Source organism: Pteropus vampyrus, unplaced genomic scaffold (assembly GCF_000151845.1).
Source record: "Pteropus vampyrus isolate Shadow unplaced genomic scaffold, Pvam_2.0 Scaffold137, whole genome shotgun sequence".
Taxonomy (NCBI): domain Eukaryota; kingdom Metazoa; phylum Chordata; class Mammalia; order Chiroptera; family Pteropodidae; genus Pteropus; species Pteropus vampyrus.
The window spans coordinates 3,303,950-3,320,057 of NW_011888918.1; the positions used below are offsets into that span (position 1 = coordinate 3,303,950).

At 34.2% G+C, this 16,108-nt stretch overlaps 1 protein-coding gene across 1 annotated transcript in view; it reads right to left on the bottom strand.

Moving 5' to 3' along the window:
• ERC1 (ELKS/RAB6-interacting/CAST family member 1) overlaps nucleotides 1–16,108 on the bottom strand; it is a 513,889-nt gene that overhangs the window by 63,561 nt on the left and 434,220 nt on the right. The window contains exon 17 of the mRNA XM_011367885.2: nucleotides 8,846–8,944. Within this exon, the coding sequence (XP_011366187.1) occupies nucleotides 8,846–8,944 (99 nt within the window). The remainder of the gene's footprint in view (nucleotides 1–8,845; nucleotides 8,945–16,108) is intronic.

The window sequence follows — 16,108 nt, forward strand, 5'->3', positions numbered from 1 at the left end:
ATTTCAGGTCCAGAAAGTTTCATTAATTAATTATTTCAACAATATAAGAAAATAATACTTTATTCTTATATAAAATCTCTCAGAAAACAGAGGACAGGGGAACACAGCCCACCTCACTTTGAGGCCAGTATAACTTGGTACCAATCTGACAAGACATTATGGAAAAAGGAAAATTAGAAAACATTATTCCTTATGAAATAGATATAAATATTTAAAAATATATTGGCTAATCAAATCTAACAATATATAAAAAGGACTGTATATCATTAGTAAATGGAGTTTATCCCAGAAATGAAAGGTCATTTCAACATTTGAAAATCTGTCGCTGTAATTCACCATGTTAACTGATTAAGTAGAAAATCATATGACTATCTAAAAAATGAAGAGAAATTATGTGACAAAATTCAGTACTTGTTCATGATGAAAACTGCCAACAAGTTAGGAATATGAAAATTTATACATATATGTATGTGTGTGTGTGAATATAATCAATCTAGACAAACCTTACACAAAAATCAAATGGATCACGAACGAAAAACTGAAAAACCATAAAGCTCCTAGAAGATAATATAGGAGAAAAACTAGATGACCTTGAGTATGGTGACACTAAAGACGTGATCCATAAAACAAATAAATTGATGAGCTTGATTTGATTACAATTAAAAACTTTTGCTCTGCGAAGGACGATCTTAGCAAGACAAGCCATAGAATGGGAGAAAATATTTGCGAAAGACATGATAAAAGACTTATCCAAGCTATACTGAGAACTCTTAAAACTCAACAATAAGAAAACATACAACCCATTGAAAAATGGGCCAATAACAGATACCTCACCAAAGAAGATATACGGCTGTCAGATAAACATATGAAAACATGTTCCACATATTCATCATGGAAATGAAAATTAAAATAACGAGATATCAGTATGCACATATTAAAATGGCTCAAATCCAGAACGCTGATAACACCAAATGTTGGCAAGAATTAATAAGGACTTTTATTCATTGCTGGGAGGAATGCAAAATGGTAGAGCCACTTTGGAAGACGGTTTGGCAATTTCTTGCTTACAAAGCTAAACCTACTCTTACCATATAACTCAGCAATCATGATCCTTGGTATTTACCTAAAGGAATCGAAAACTTATGTCCACACAAAAATCTGCACATAGATTTTGTAGTAGTTTTGTTCGTAATTGTAAAACTTGGAAGCAACCAAGGTATCCTTCAATAGGTGAATGGATAAACTGTGGTATATCCAGTCAATGGAATATTATTCAGCACTAAAAGGAAATGAGCTACTAAGCTATGAAAAGATATAGAAAGTAGTTGCAAAGCAGTCTAACATGCATATGTTGTTACTAAGTGGAATCAGAGTATGACACCCCAAAATATGCTACTTTGGCATAAGGATTGTTTTGAGCTGAAGGCTCTTAGCTCTCTGCCCTCCTCTTTTCTGTCTTAAAGCAGGGCATAAATTTCCCTTTGTAAAGGTAACAGATTTCTATTGTAAAGATGTCTCCCTCTCTGATACCAGGAAAAGAACAACTCCAGAGACAACTCTAGTCACCTTAGACTCTTACTTGCAGCAAACCCTACCAAATAACTTAGTTACCATCCAGTTCCAAGTCACCTTCTCATAACTTATCCCTTCCTCAGAAGCCCCAAATCCATTTTCCTTTGTCTAGCCTCTTCTCCATACTTCATCTTCCTTTGTTAAGATGGTTTATAAGCCCAAAATTTAATTGTCTCCTTGAGACTTTTTTTTTGTAAGCTCCTGTGCATTTGAACATAATTAAATCTGTTTTTGCCCCTCCTGTTAAGATCTTTTATCAGTTTGATTTACAAACTCCAGTCACTGAACCTAAGAGGACAGAGGATATGATTTTTCCTTCCCTATACTACAATGGGGTCCCTTTCTACTCGTTTAGCTAGGTTTCAAAGGACTGTTATTTCCATCGACATTTTTAATTTGGATATCCTTACTCTTTCTCCTATAATCAAAAAACCCCTCTAGCTCTGCTTCCTTATTGGAGGTGGGTCAAATTTTGGCTTAGTTAGACATATCTAGGTTCAAATCTAGCCTCTACTACCTACAGGCTATGTGAACTTGGGTACGTTTACTAAATTCTTTCTCTGAAGTTCAGTTTTTTTCAGAAGTAAAAGAATGAGAATCATGTCTGTCTTCTAGGATTGCTGTGTTAGATTGAATGAGAATACGCTTATAATGCACTTATAAGTTTAAACTAAGTGCTGGGGACTTAGCAGGTTCTTTAAATGGTAACCGTTAGCATCACCATCCTTTAGTCTGTATTCTCCAATATTCTTGTTTGAAAATAGTTCCATTTTCCAGAATCTTTCTGGTTTTGACATAGGTTTAAGCTGTTTGAGACCAGGAAAAAAAATGAAGCAGCATCTAAATTAGTGTATTGTTGCAGTTATATGATAAGAGATGGTGGCTTAAAGAAGGAGGGGTCTATATATATAAAAAGGGACTTTCGGAGTATGATATGGAAAGCTTGGCATGATAATAGATAAGTTTTGAGATAGCTAGAGAGAACTTAAGATGAAAAGATTAGGAATAGAAGGAGCAGAGTCCTCTGGAAAATCATGAAAAGCGGAAATAAATGAGGATTTTAAATTTATTTTTGGGAAGGAAAAAGGAGGGAGAAAGAAGCAATAAAGACAGAAAGCAGGCTGTATACTTAGGACAAAGAAGAAACTAGTTAAAGACATTTCTGAAAAGAGTATATAGGAAATGCTATTAAATTGGAGTTTATGTGGTACAAGAACAATTCAAATCCAAAGCTGAAAATTAAGGAACTCTCACACAATCCACCTATTTAAAGGAATGAGAGAGCAAGAGGAAAAAAAAGGAGAAAGTAGGAAGAGAGGAGGGAGGGAGACAGAGATGGAAGTGGGAAGGGCACCATGCTATAAATGGTCAGGATGTGTCTTCAGGTTGAAGACATTAATAATTAACATTAATCAAGCAATCATGATATGCAAAGGCACTGTTAAAAGCTTTATATTATCTCATTTTATCACCCAACAACCCTATGAGGGAGGTGTATTATTATTCCCACTTTACAAACGAATAAAATTAAGTTAGTTGGTTCCGAAGTCCACATTCTGATTAGGACCCTGAAGCATCAGAACTAGATGAAGAGGCAATCAACTCAGAATACAAGTGATTCAGACAATGTCCAAGGGAAGCTGATTATTATTTTATTCTTCTGTAAAGCTCAATATATAATTGTTCTTGTGAGCTACTCACATTTATAGTTTTTCTATTTGAATTATGGGTACCTTATATTAATATAGAAGTGTGGATGGGATACGACCATGGAATGAATGGACAATGACACTGTTTTAGTTGGGCTGGTTTGTGTACTAGCCTCTACAAATCAGATTCTCATTCTGAGGGCCTTCCTCCAAGTTGGTTCTATCTAAAATTCTTTTCCTTTCCCCTTCCATCCACCCAAAATTTCCCCAACCTCCAAGATCCACTTCTTGTCCCTTCCTAATCTCTACAGTTCCAAATTCCTCACTAGATTCCTAGGTAGTTGCATTTATAAAAAATATCAATGAAGTGATGTCAAAAATCCACCTAGGTTGGTTCCTTTTAGCAAGAGAAATTTCTTACTGGTAAAGGCAGTTTTGTTATTTCCTTACACAGGAATACAATTCAATTCAACATCCAAGGAACTAACTAGACTGCAAAGTGGTATATTCCTTCTCATTTTGGTTAAGGTATAGTGGGAAGAGCATAGGATCTGGAGTCAGTCCTGGAGTTTACGCATCTGCCACATGTTACCTGTTTAATCTTAGAAAATTACTTAACTTCTATGAATTATTATAAACATGTTCTTATTTTATAAACATGTTCTTAGGGCAGCTGTAAAAATTAGAGACAAGAGATATGAAAGTGTCTGGCCCATAGTAAGTGTTCCCATAGTAAGTGTTTAATATATGCTTCTTTTCTTCCTTCTATTTCTCTGTAGCTAGGATCCTCCTGCTTCTCGAACTCTACTGGCTTTTCTAAACTTTCCAGGAAAGAAGTGTCTTGCTAAAATCTCTAATTCACTTTTGAAAATACAAGGTCAAATCATTCCTTGCCTGTTATATCAAAAACTGGTCCTGGTATTGGTCCAAACGGTTTAAACAGCTGGTCCAATAAAATATCTGGACCATACTGACAAAATATTCCAATTCACTACTTCATTCAATTCTGTAATATTCCCTTCCACAGAAATATTCTCAAGAGAATTAAGAGACTTCTAATGTAGTACAAATAGAATAATTTTAGAATGTTTCAAACTGATAAGGACAACCTCACTAGGACAGACAAAAAGGAAATGTCAGAAAAAGAGACACCTGTTTTAAAACATTTGTCTTAAAAGCCTCTAATTAAATGACCTCTTAAATGACCTCTAATTAAAAAAAAGTTTCATAACATACTGGTCCAAATCCTGTTTGGCAATGCTATCATGCTGATGTAATAAGCATGCAACCCATTTCCAGATTTAGTCAATGGAATGGTCTTATACCAAGACAAACTGCTAAGGCCCCTGGTTGGTACATCCTGTACCTGAGTGGTCGGGCACCAGTGTACGCAAACTGCCTCCACAGGATGAAGTCCAGAAAGAGCATGTGGCCTTGGGACCTATCATGCTCCAGGGGCTTTTTGATGGCTATGAACCCCAGGTTACTAGAAGAAAAGTTTCCACCTGAAGGATGTTAAGTTAGTAGATAGAAAATATTTCTGAATTATACGCAACTCCCTTTTATTTTGCATGAAATTGTAGGAGCCAGATTCCATGACTTAATTATGACTTACCTTTACATTTTCAACATTTCCCTACAGATCTTTTGTCTCTAGATACTATCTCCCCTTTCAAAACTTCCTTTTCTTGTACTAGTAATGTTGACATTAAAGCTAACAGCTAACTCTATGCTGTTGGTTTCAATGTGAGTTTTACTGTTTCTTCTTTGAAGTTCATGAATTCAGAAGTTAATTAATTCTATATATATTTACTGAGGGTCTACTGTACACTAGGCATTGTTCTAGATGATGGTAATACAAAAGTAAATCTACTTAAGTCCCTGTCCTCTGGGGCCTACATTCTATAGTGAGGGAACAAGAAAGACGAAACTGCCTCCACAGGATGAAGTCCAGAAAGAGCACGTGGCCTTGTATGTTGAGGAATCTATGCCCTCGGGAAAATGCCTTGAATTTTATACAGAAATTCCCCATAAAAGAAAGTTAGTCATTGAAACATTCTTTGAAAGAATCTGCTGTCAAGAAAACTTCCTAAGACACACAGAATGAAGCAAGTGTTACCTCCACTTAGAAGGTGTGAGAGTCCCTTCTCTCTCCCCTCAGCCTATAAAAAATCCAGGTGAAATGTAATTTATAGACTTAAGCTTGATAAGATATATCATTAATTTCAAAAGTTTGAAATTTTAGAAAATCTGTTCCCTGTAATATTAGCAAAGAAACAAGTGAAGGAAACTAGACAGCAAGTCAAGACTTCCGCAGTGTTTTAGGGGTCACACATGCATTTCTTTAGCTATAAACCTTACGATATAAAGATATTTATAGCACATTTGGAAAAATCTGAAATAACCTATCATAGAAACTCGAGCTCTGGCCAGCTAATTGTAACTGCAATGTGTTAAACCAATGGCAATTAATATTTTAGTGCAGTAAGAGCAAGAGTGCAATAATTGAAAAAACAAGATCAGCAGCATTTGAACTTTTGTTAGAAGTTATTTTACTATGGGAGAAGAGAAAGGAAAATAGAGACTTCAGGAAGAAATCTATGTGAAGGTTTGTTCATTTCTGTCTCCTGATAAAGTTTCCTAGGAGCCTTGAGTCCTATAACACTAACATGTTTCTTCTGATTGGCTAGGAAAAGGGTGTACAACCAAAATACAATCCTGTTCATGCTCATGTATGTGGGGGAGGTACTTCCTGTTAACGCATACCAAGAAGTTCTCATGTTCTGCTAAACAGACAACACGGGTTCATTTAGAAGGAGGAGACTGGTGAACTACATGTAACTGCTATATGGCCCCACATGCTTCATGATGATAAATAACTACCCTTGTAGAGTATAGTATGGATAAAGAGAATCAGCACATTAATATTCTCAGCTTAGCTCTGTCTGGCATGCAGCATGCTAACCCAAAAAGCTTTTCGGTCGGTACTGTGCATTTCATCTTCTTTCACACCCTCAGGATAAAGTCATTTGGAAAGCTTCCAATCTTCATAGTATATGCCCCTTTCAACAACTTACCTTGTCATCCTTCTTGGCTGTGTTTGCTAGTCAGAAGTCTACACATGTCCTCATCATTTTAAGAAGTATAACACCACGACAGACTTTTCAGGGAGAACTGACTCCAAGAGAGTGAGATCACTAATAAACACGGGCAGTGAATCCAGGGAGTGCAAGGCCACCAATATGTGTGAACTTATTAATCATAATTATTATTTTCTCTAAGAAAAGGATTTCCTTAGTCAAACCTCCAGGGCATCAGATCAAAGAGAGATACTGCCACAGCTGGACTATGTTTTCCAGCCAACTGGCCTGGAAAGACTCTAGACAGTGTCCTGGCAACTGTTTAACACAGCAGCAATCCATAAAAGAGAGGAAAAGAATTCTTTAGACTGACTTTTTAAAAAGTCTTCCTTTACTTCTTTATTTCTCCTTATTTTTAAGAACATTTTGTGAGTGATGCCAAAGCCCTAGAGGACATCCTTGGTATGCACTCTGTAAGAGTTACTGACCCTGTGAATTCAAATGGAAACAAAAGGTTTTAGTTCACAGCACAGGTTTCTTAAAAAAAAAAAAAAAAAAAAAAGACTATATATTTATATTTAATTATCATAAAAAGCATACTCCAAATCTACTGGCAGAGTACTTGGTCAATTTTTAATTTCCAGTTTGATGTAAGTCACTTACCAGGACACTGTAAAATCACACTAGATCAGATAATTAATAAAATCACAACAGGAGAAATTTAGTTAAATGCCCTGGAAGTTCTCCCAAAATGTATAAAAATTATAAAAGTGACTATTAACACACAACAGGGGAAAGAAAAAGGCACTAGACCCAAACCCCACTATAGAAGCATAGCAATACACACAGGAATCATGTGAAAATGAGAAACCAGAAAGCACACCAAAAAATTTCATGAATTACAGAGAAATAAGATGTGAGAATGATTGTGTAAAAAAAAAATGAAAGCAAACCAACAAAAAAACGTTTCTATAGTTAAAGAAAGCCGTTTCTCACCGTTCTGAACAAAATGGCTGAACTAAGATCATCTGATTGGCTATGCCCATATACCCTCCTCCTCATCCTATGGGGAGAGAGATGACAAAGGGAACAATGCCCCAGAGCAGCATGGGAATGAAAAAGAGTTGGTTAGTAATTAAAACAAAGACATAGGCATAAGTAGTAGGAGAAAATGGTTTCTAATTTCTTGACTCTTTTTATGTTAGAATCTAATTACCTAAACTACCCAAATGAGTAATTTAGTTTGTCATTACAATTTATGCTTCCTATCTTTCCAAGATCCTGTCTCTATCCCAGGGCATGATCTGGTCAAAATTATCAAGTTGGAGACTTTTCTTTATTATTTGCCTTTTCTTCAAACTTTCTTTATTTCTGTTTGCTTCCCACTATAGCCAGGCATCTAATTCTTTGTATTTATTTTCAAAATCTGTGTCAAGGAAAGGGTCTAATACTCATTTTATATACACTGGCATAAATTTAGTTCTAGGTATCCAGAAGCAGGCAGGGAAAGCAAAATGACTTCATGGCAGAAAAAGACTGCTGACGTCAGGCAGACAACTCTCCATTTTGCCTACATAAAAGACTGGCTTGCCTAAAATATAAAGCTTGCCTCAACTGGGTCAGTAAATGTCATCATACTATGACTATAGCTTTTGAATCTTAGAAAAAAAATACCATTTGGATATTACTGTTGCTTTCATTTGCGATATTTCTTCTTCTCTTTCTAAGGCAACACCACAGCTATCATTTACTGGAGATGTTTAGTGGGAGAGTTCTCCTTGACTTTTTGGTCATATGGATGTAATTACTTAACTATTATTTTTTCCCCCTCAGCTATATATTTTAAGGTTGAGTGTGATGGAGATGTTGAAATCTGATTTTTGGCAATGGGATATGAGGTAATCTGTTCACCACTCTCTCCATCCATCATTTTCAAGATCTTGGGAGAGTTCCCTTCTTCCAAAAAAACAAGTTGAATATGGTTCCCTTCAGACTCATCAGTGCCTCTTTTGCATTGATAAGAAGTCGAAGGCAACAATTTTCCTTTAGAATGACAGACTAGAGGGATCCACCAACGTAATGGAGTGAAGAATCTATGTTTCAATCTTCACATTTAATAGGTGATGAGCAGAGACTTTAAAATTTGCAATTAAAAAACAGTAACCTCTACACCGAGTTGTGCCTCATTGAGCTCACAAGGAGTCATATTTTTCTAATAAGGCATTATTTCTTTAATAAGAAAAGACAATAACCAATTAGTATGTATCTCTGAGAAGATTTAAATATTTTTTCCTCTACCTAACTCAAGGATTCTTCATCATCTTCGAATCCTTTGAATATCTCCTCTTAAAATATTCAGAATCATCCACCACCTTCCTACATAGAAATTGAATCTGTTTTTTTTTTTTTTAAAGTGGAGTTTTCAAAAACTGGTAATTTATTTTTATTTTTCTAACTCATACTCCAGAATTTGTAAATGCTAGTACAAAATACATCAAAATAAAAGCATACTGGTTTTTATAAAACATTCAAAAGCAGTCTTACCTGGTCTGGGGAGGGTTTATGATTGCTTTGATTGGAGTGGGAGGATCTGAAGTGATCATCCTCATAGTTGTCAGCCATTAGCTTCATTCGATTTTGTGTCTAAAAGAAAATGATTTATAAGGTGAAATTTAAATAAAATTTCTCCAATATACTGTAAAGTAACAAGTGCTTTAAGAATGTCATAAGAAAGGATAAAATTAATCCTGTCTGAAATAAAATAAACATAGGATTTCTGAGGATGTTGGAAGAAAAAAAGTTTAGGCACAGCTATAGGCTGAATTGTGTCTCCCCCACTCAAAATTCATTTTGAAGCTCTATCTCCCAATATGACTGTCTACTAGAGTATTTCGGAGGTATTTAAGGTCACAGGGGTGGGGCCCCAATCCGATAGGACTATGGCCTTGCAAGAAGAAGAGAATATTTCCCCTTGCCACCTTATTCTCTTCTCTGCCATGTGAGGACATAGTAAAAGCGGCTTCTGCAAGCCAGGAAGAGCGCTTTCACCAGAAACTCAATCAGCTGGCACCTTCATCTTGGACTTCCCAGCCTTAAGAATTGTGAGAGAATAAATTTCTGTTGTTTAAGTTACCCAAGTATATGGTATTTTGTTATGGCAGCCTGAGCAAACTAAGACAGGCACCTAAATTGGTATAGGAATTTGATGGGGAGGAGTAATCTCAAATTAAGCACTTTATGCAATCCTTGTTTTTATTTTTTTAAAATAAAGACTGGATTATACTCTACATAGGATGGGACTCTGTAACTGTTTTTCTTTTCAGTTCCTGATATACAGGACCTATCTTTCTATGTTACTGTAAGAACTACTCATTCTTTTTTAACAACTATTCCATTTTTGGAGATGCTATATAACATACAGATCATAAGGGAAAAAGTTACTATCTGTAAATGAAATGATTATATACCTAGAAAAATCCTAGAAAATCGATTGAAAACTATTACATCTTACAAAAAAATTCAGTAAGGTGATCAGACAGAAGCTACATATACAAAATTCAATCTTTTCTTTAAACCATCAACAAACAATTCAGGTTTGGAAAATATAGGTCAGATTCTAAAATCCTCTTTGACCCTAGACTAGAAGAAATTATTATCCCATTGCTTTTTCTCCACATTTACCAAAAAGGAGGACTGGATTGGTGATTCTATTTGATTGGTTAATTTAAGCCCTGAATAAACAAATTATATATATAAAACATTTTAGAGAATTCACTTTGCAGAGCAAGCAATTCAGAAAATGTAGGGCACACTATACATAAAAATCAAACAGCAATATATATTGCAGTAATAAAATATTGTTGGAACCTGAAGTTTTAAAAGCATTAAAAATAAATTTGCTAATACCGCATAATTTTAAAATGTTCGCTATAATATGAAAAAAAATCATGTGTAAATCTCTCAAGACATTGATAATTACTCTTAATATTTAGGTGTATCCATTCAGCCTCTTCCTGTGCATAAAAAGTGGCATGCTCTTCTGATTTATTTTCTATTTCTGCTACAACATGGCATTTAAAAAATTATATCTTACGGTATATTTTGGTATCTGGTTGGACATGCCATCTTTCCTCTCCAACCAAAATTTGATTAGGTATCTTTAACACATTTTCTTTACTAGATGAATTAAAAACATTTTGTCTAGTTCTACAAAACACTATATAGAGATTGTTCTTCGGTATTTTTTCATGTAATGATGCCCGAGCAAGGGCTTTAGAGCCAAACTGCTTGCGTCTGAATTCTAATTCTGCCTCTTCTCAGCTATCGAAGCTTGGGCAAACTACTTAAAAGCTCTGAGCTTCAGTTTTCTCACTTTTAAAATGAGAATAACACTACTTTCTCCTCATAAGACTGTTGTGAGGATTAACCAACTGACTTAATAAAAGCACTTAGAAAGCTGACTGGCAAAAAATCAACACTCAAGAAATTTTAGCTATTGTCATCATTATAAACATTTTTAATGTCATTAAATATTATTCCAAAATCTAATTTTAACTGGCTGCATAGTATTCAGTTGAAAAGATGTTTAATGAGTCCCATGTTATTGGGCATTTAGGGTCTTCATATTTTTACCTAGTAATATATGGACATTTCTAAGCCGGTTCTTCTCTCTAGTATAAAGTGAAAGCAAAGAAAATATGTATAAAAAATGATCTGTAATATCAAATTTGTCTTCTGAGATAACTTACAGTAACCTTGAAAATATATAGGGTAATTTTTCTTATGTCACGTGGTATTACATGACAAATGGAAAGTTTTCTGTAAAGCAGCTCTTGGGAAAGGGGAAAGGAGAGAGGAAAGGGCAAAGCAGTATAACCAGAAAGTGAGCAAAACATCTGCACGTCATTCATTTGGATAAGAAACTTCTCCATGTCGACTTTAACAGGAATGTGCAGTGAAAGTATACTTGGCTAGTTGTTTTCTTAGAACATGACACACTTAATCTTAAATACCTGATACCCAGTGTAAGTTTAAAAACTTAAAAAGAACTAATAAAGCATACACAAATCCACCTTCAAGGCAGAGTGTATTTCAAGTATTTCTTAGGAATGAGTAGGAAAGCCTTCCAAAGGAACTGATCACAGTAAACAGATAAGACCAAAGAGCACTCATTTGATCCATAAAAGTGAATGAAGATATAATAAGAACGTCTCCATTTTTAAAAGACATGACAATTATTAAGTTTAGTATTCCTACGTCTAGTATTCAGAAATTTGCTGTGAAGCATGTTCTCTGCATAGTCATGAGGTTGAACGCTTTGCTCTTAAAGGAGCTCCTGTACTATGCTTTTCTTAAGGTAAGGCCAACAAGCAAAAGGAGCAAGTCCTTCACATTTTACTGGCATGAAAGGTACTTTATATCCAAATATTTTCTCTCTTCGACCATGCCATGTGCATGTGCAGATAGTTGAATTCTCCAGTCCTAATGACATAAAAAATAAGACTGTCTGAAGGAAGGAAAAAAAAAGAAGAACTTGCTGAAATAAACTTAGCTATAAGTGCATCATCTATGTACACAGGTAATACATATCCTCCCAGAGAAAAAAGAGCTCATCGTTTATTCTGTTAATCTTTTCTTCTAAGACGAAGATGTCAGTGCTAAGACAAAAGTGTTACAGAAACTGTATTTCATAGAAAAATACTTAGTTAAGCTAAGGAACAGTACATGTTAGCTATCTGAATCCGGGTATTAAAAGAAAAAGTTTAAATTCTGATCTGAGTTATCTAGTTGTTTACTAATCTTTGCTTTTTGGTTTGTGATAGTGCTATTAACCTACCTAAATAAGTTTTAGAACTAATTACACTTAGAAACATTGAGATATTTTAGAAAACATTTCATAAATAAATTTTAACCGTACTAATTTGGGTTTCTTCCACTTATAAGGATATTTAAGAAAGTATTAAAATTATTTCCACATATAAGTGCTAAAACTTGGAAATTATTTTATTAGAGTGAATTTTAATTAAACTTTCATTTTTCATATTGGTATTTAATATATAAAAAGAAAAAAGCATAATCCCTTTCAATTACAGTTAGGTGGGTCGGATTTAGTGTTGGTTATAAATTTAACAAAATCTCAGCAAATTACCTTTGAGCTTTATTTTCAACTTCATTTCATGAAAAAATACAAATTAGTCATTAATTATTCTCGAGTTATACTATGTGTCTGTCATTTCATACACACTTGACTGAAGATTATCTTTCTAGCTTGGGAAGTTCCTTTTTCATTGGTTAAACAGCTTTGAGAAGAACTTACGAGAAGCAGTGTGGTAGGAAGGAGACGGTAACAAAATTAGAATAACTACTGAATCTAGTCCAGCAGCTGTCACAGTCGGATTACCTTTACACCCTATTTTATTATTTCAACTGGAGTGTAAGATCTATATTAGAAAAGTGTGTCTTCTTCTGACTTTGTTTTGATTTTGAAACAAGTTAGTTTGGTAGTTTAAATTTGGTCCTGATTAGTACTTTTAATTTACTGATGAAATCGTGAAACTTACCCGGCAAACACTTTTATTATGCACCAAGAAAAATGAAACCAAAAGAATCACAGCTGCAGAAACCCATAAGCTGACCAATTCTCTCATAATTTCCATGTTATTTTAAAAAACTTCATTATTTAGAATAATTCTGCATATTTATATGGTACAAGATTTATAATAGTAAGTCTGCCTCCTAATCCTGACAGCTCCTCTGCAAGGGGCTCAAAACAGTTACCACTTTCCTGCATGTATTTCCAAAGATTTCCTGACATTCCATGGTTACACAAGTGTGCACACGCATGTGCAAACATACACTTTTCCTTCCAACAAATGGTAGCACAGCTTATTTACTATTCTGCACACTTTTCCCACCTAACTACATCTTGAAGAGCCTTCTATATCAGTAAATAAATAGCTGCCTCATTCTCTTTGCTGATTTGCTGATGCACTTAGATTACTTCTAATATTTTGCTGTTACAAATGCTGTAAAGAAAAATCTTGTACATATGACAAACTGACAAAATTAAATTGTCAAAACTAAGTCTCATTATGTTATATACCACTGTTCCTCCTAAGAATAGCTTTCCTCTAAGGTGAAAAGCCTAATTGTGTTTGGTCTTATGGCTGGAATGATTATAAAGTCCAGGTCCCTAAGACACACACCTGGTTTCACAGAAAGGTTAGAGGGGCGCGAATGGTAAGAACATCTATATGTCTAGTGTATTTTTACTTAAGTAAAAAACAATGAACGATAACAGCATTAAAATGTACATAGCTGTTAGAAATATTTATTCCTATTTGATATGGAAAGGGCGAATAAATTCGAATATGGTATTTGTACCTACTTTAGTATTTCTGAGGCTTGTGTATATTATGGTCTCATTATTGGTAAAACATCTAAGAGTTATAGTTGTAGGGTATGTTTATCATCCTATAAAAGTGTTTTTAATACTTCGAGTGAGACCTAAAGGGACATCAGATTAAATCAGTTAAAATTATACTTGTGACACAGAAAATATGATAGAAATAGTTTGTGAGACTCTTTATGAATCAGAAGTCATTCTTCCAAACAGTGTCACATCTTCATAATGAAGAAAAACACAGAGGACAACAAATATGTCACCATGCATAAAGCACTGTAAGCTCCCCTTTCCTTCCCCAGGTCTTCTCGCCATTCTAGGTACAGATTTTTTTAATTTTTTTAGGTATAGAATTAGGGTTACAGTTACAGTTAGGGTTGAGGTTAGGTTTGAAGTTAGGTATAAGGGTAAGGGTAAGCATTAGGGCTATGCTAGGGTGTAAGGTTAGTGTTAGTGTTAAAGTTGAGGTTAGGTATAGTTTTAGGTTAGGGTAAGAGTTAAGGTTGAGGTTAGGTTAGGGTTAGGGTTAAGGTTACTATTATATTTAGGCTTAAGTTTAGGCTTAGGGTTAGGGTTGAAATTACTTTTAGGGTTATGGTTAGGGTTAGGGTTAGTTTTGAAGTTAGAAATAGAGTTGAGGTTACCGTGAAGTGTAGGGTTAGGTTTGAGGTTAAGTATAGAGTTAGGATTAGGGTTAGGTTTAAGGTTATGTATAGGTTGAGCTTACAGTTAGGGTCCATCAGCTATTTCTTATCTCCATGAATGTAGTCATTTTCACCAAGTTGCTCAATCTAAAAATCTCAGTATCATTCTTGACTTCTCCTTTTCCACTAATGTCTACATCCAGTCTAGCCATAGAACCCCACTGATTCTGTTTCCAAGGATTTTCTCTGTAATTAACCACACTGCTTTATCTGCTTCTCTAAATTGATGTCAGTTATCTTCCAATAGAAAATTTGATCCTGATGCTATCCTGCTTTAAAAAAAAAAAAAATCTGTCCACTGGCAGCTGGCAGCCACCAGAGTCCAACCTGCACAACGAACAACATATCAAAGCCTTTCACTATCAGACCATATCCTACCACTCCAGCTTCATTTTCTCACAGCTTTTGTTTTTTTGTAATATATTGAGATTATATTATTCTATTTTTCTCCTTTACTCTAAATCTAAATGTTAAACCATTCCTGAATGCTTAAGATAAATTGTACTTAGTAATAGGGAAATATTTTTATACATTGCTGAATTTGCAAATATTTTATTTAGAATTTTTGTATCTATATTAGGTAACACTGGCCTCTAATTTTTTGTATTAAATCCACATTTAATATCAAAATTATGCTAATGTCATGAAATGAGTCAGAAAACTTTCCTTTTATTGCATTTCTTGGAACAATTGTTACAAGGTAGGAATCAGTTGCTGTTTTAATTTTGGTGGAACTTATCTCTAAAAACAACTAGGCTTTGTACCTACTGGTAGGAAAATTTTAAACTGACAATTTGTTGGTTTTAAGGACTACTCAGGTTTGGTAAGGTACATAATTGGCACAAAGTCTACTCTATTTTTTTATTATTTTAAAAGTATCTTTTGTGGCAGTATTTGTGTCTTCTCCTTTTTCTTTTCCAAATACTGTTTATCTATATCTGGTATCTTTTTTCTTAAACAATCTGTCCCCCTATCTTTCATATCCAATTGTAAGTCTCCAAGAACCAGTTTTTGATTTTGTTAATCTTCTTTATGGTTTCTTTGTTTTGTTTCATTAATTTCTGCTTTGATTTCTCCCTTTTTTTTTTTTTTTGGAGGGGTGGTTTACTCTGATGTTCTTTTTCTAATTTCTTGAGTGATGCTTAGCACATTAATTTTTAATCTCCTAATCTGCATTCAGGGTAAAAAATTTCCCTGAAGATCTGCTTTAGCAATATCCCACAAATTTTGACATATATTGTTTTCACTGTTATTCTAAATGTTTTCTTCAGTTTCCCTTAGGATTTATACTTTGACTTATGAATTATTTAAAAATGAGCTTTAAAAATTTTCCAAATGTATGGAATTAAGTTGGTATATTGTTTTTATTGATTTCTAATTTTACTACATTATATCCAAAGAACTTGGTCAGAATAGTATAAATTCAGTCATTTGTTACACTTGTTCTATGATTTAGCATAGGATCACTTTTTATAAATGTTTCATGTATGCTTCCAAAGAATGTATATTTTCTAATTGTTGGGTACATGGTTCTATATGTACCCATAAACAGATTGTTAATTGTGTCTCTTATATCCTTTTGATTTTTTGTTTTTTCCATATGCTTGATCTGTTAAATTTCTCAATATAATTGTGAACTTGTAAATTTCTCTTTTTAGGTTATATTCTTGGGTCCATAGAGCTTCAAGTATGTTCTATCTT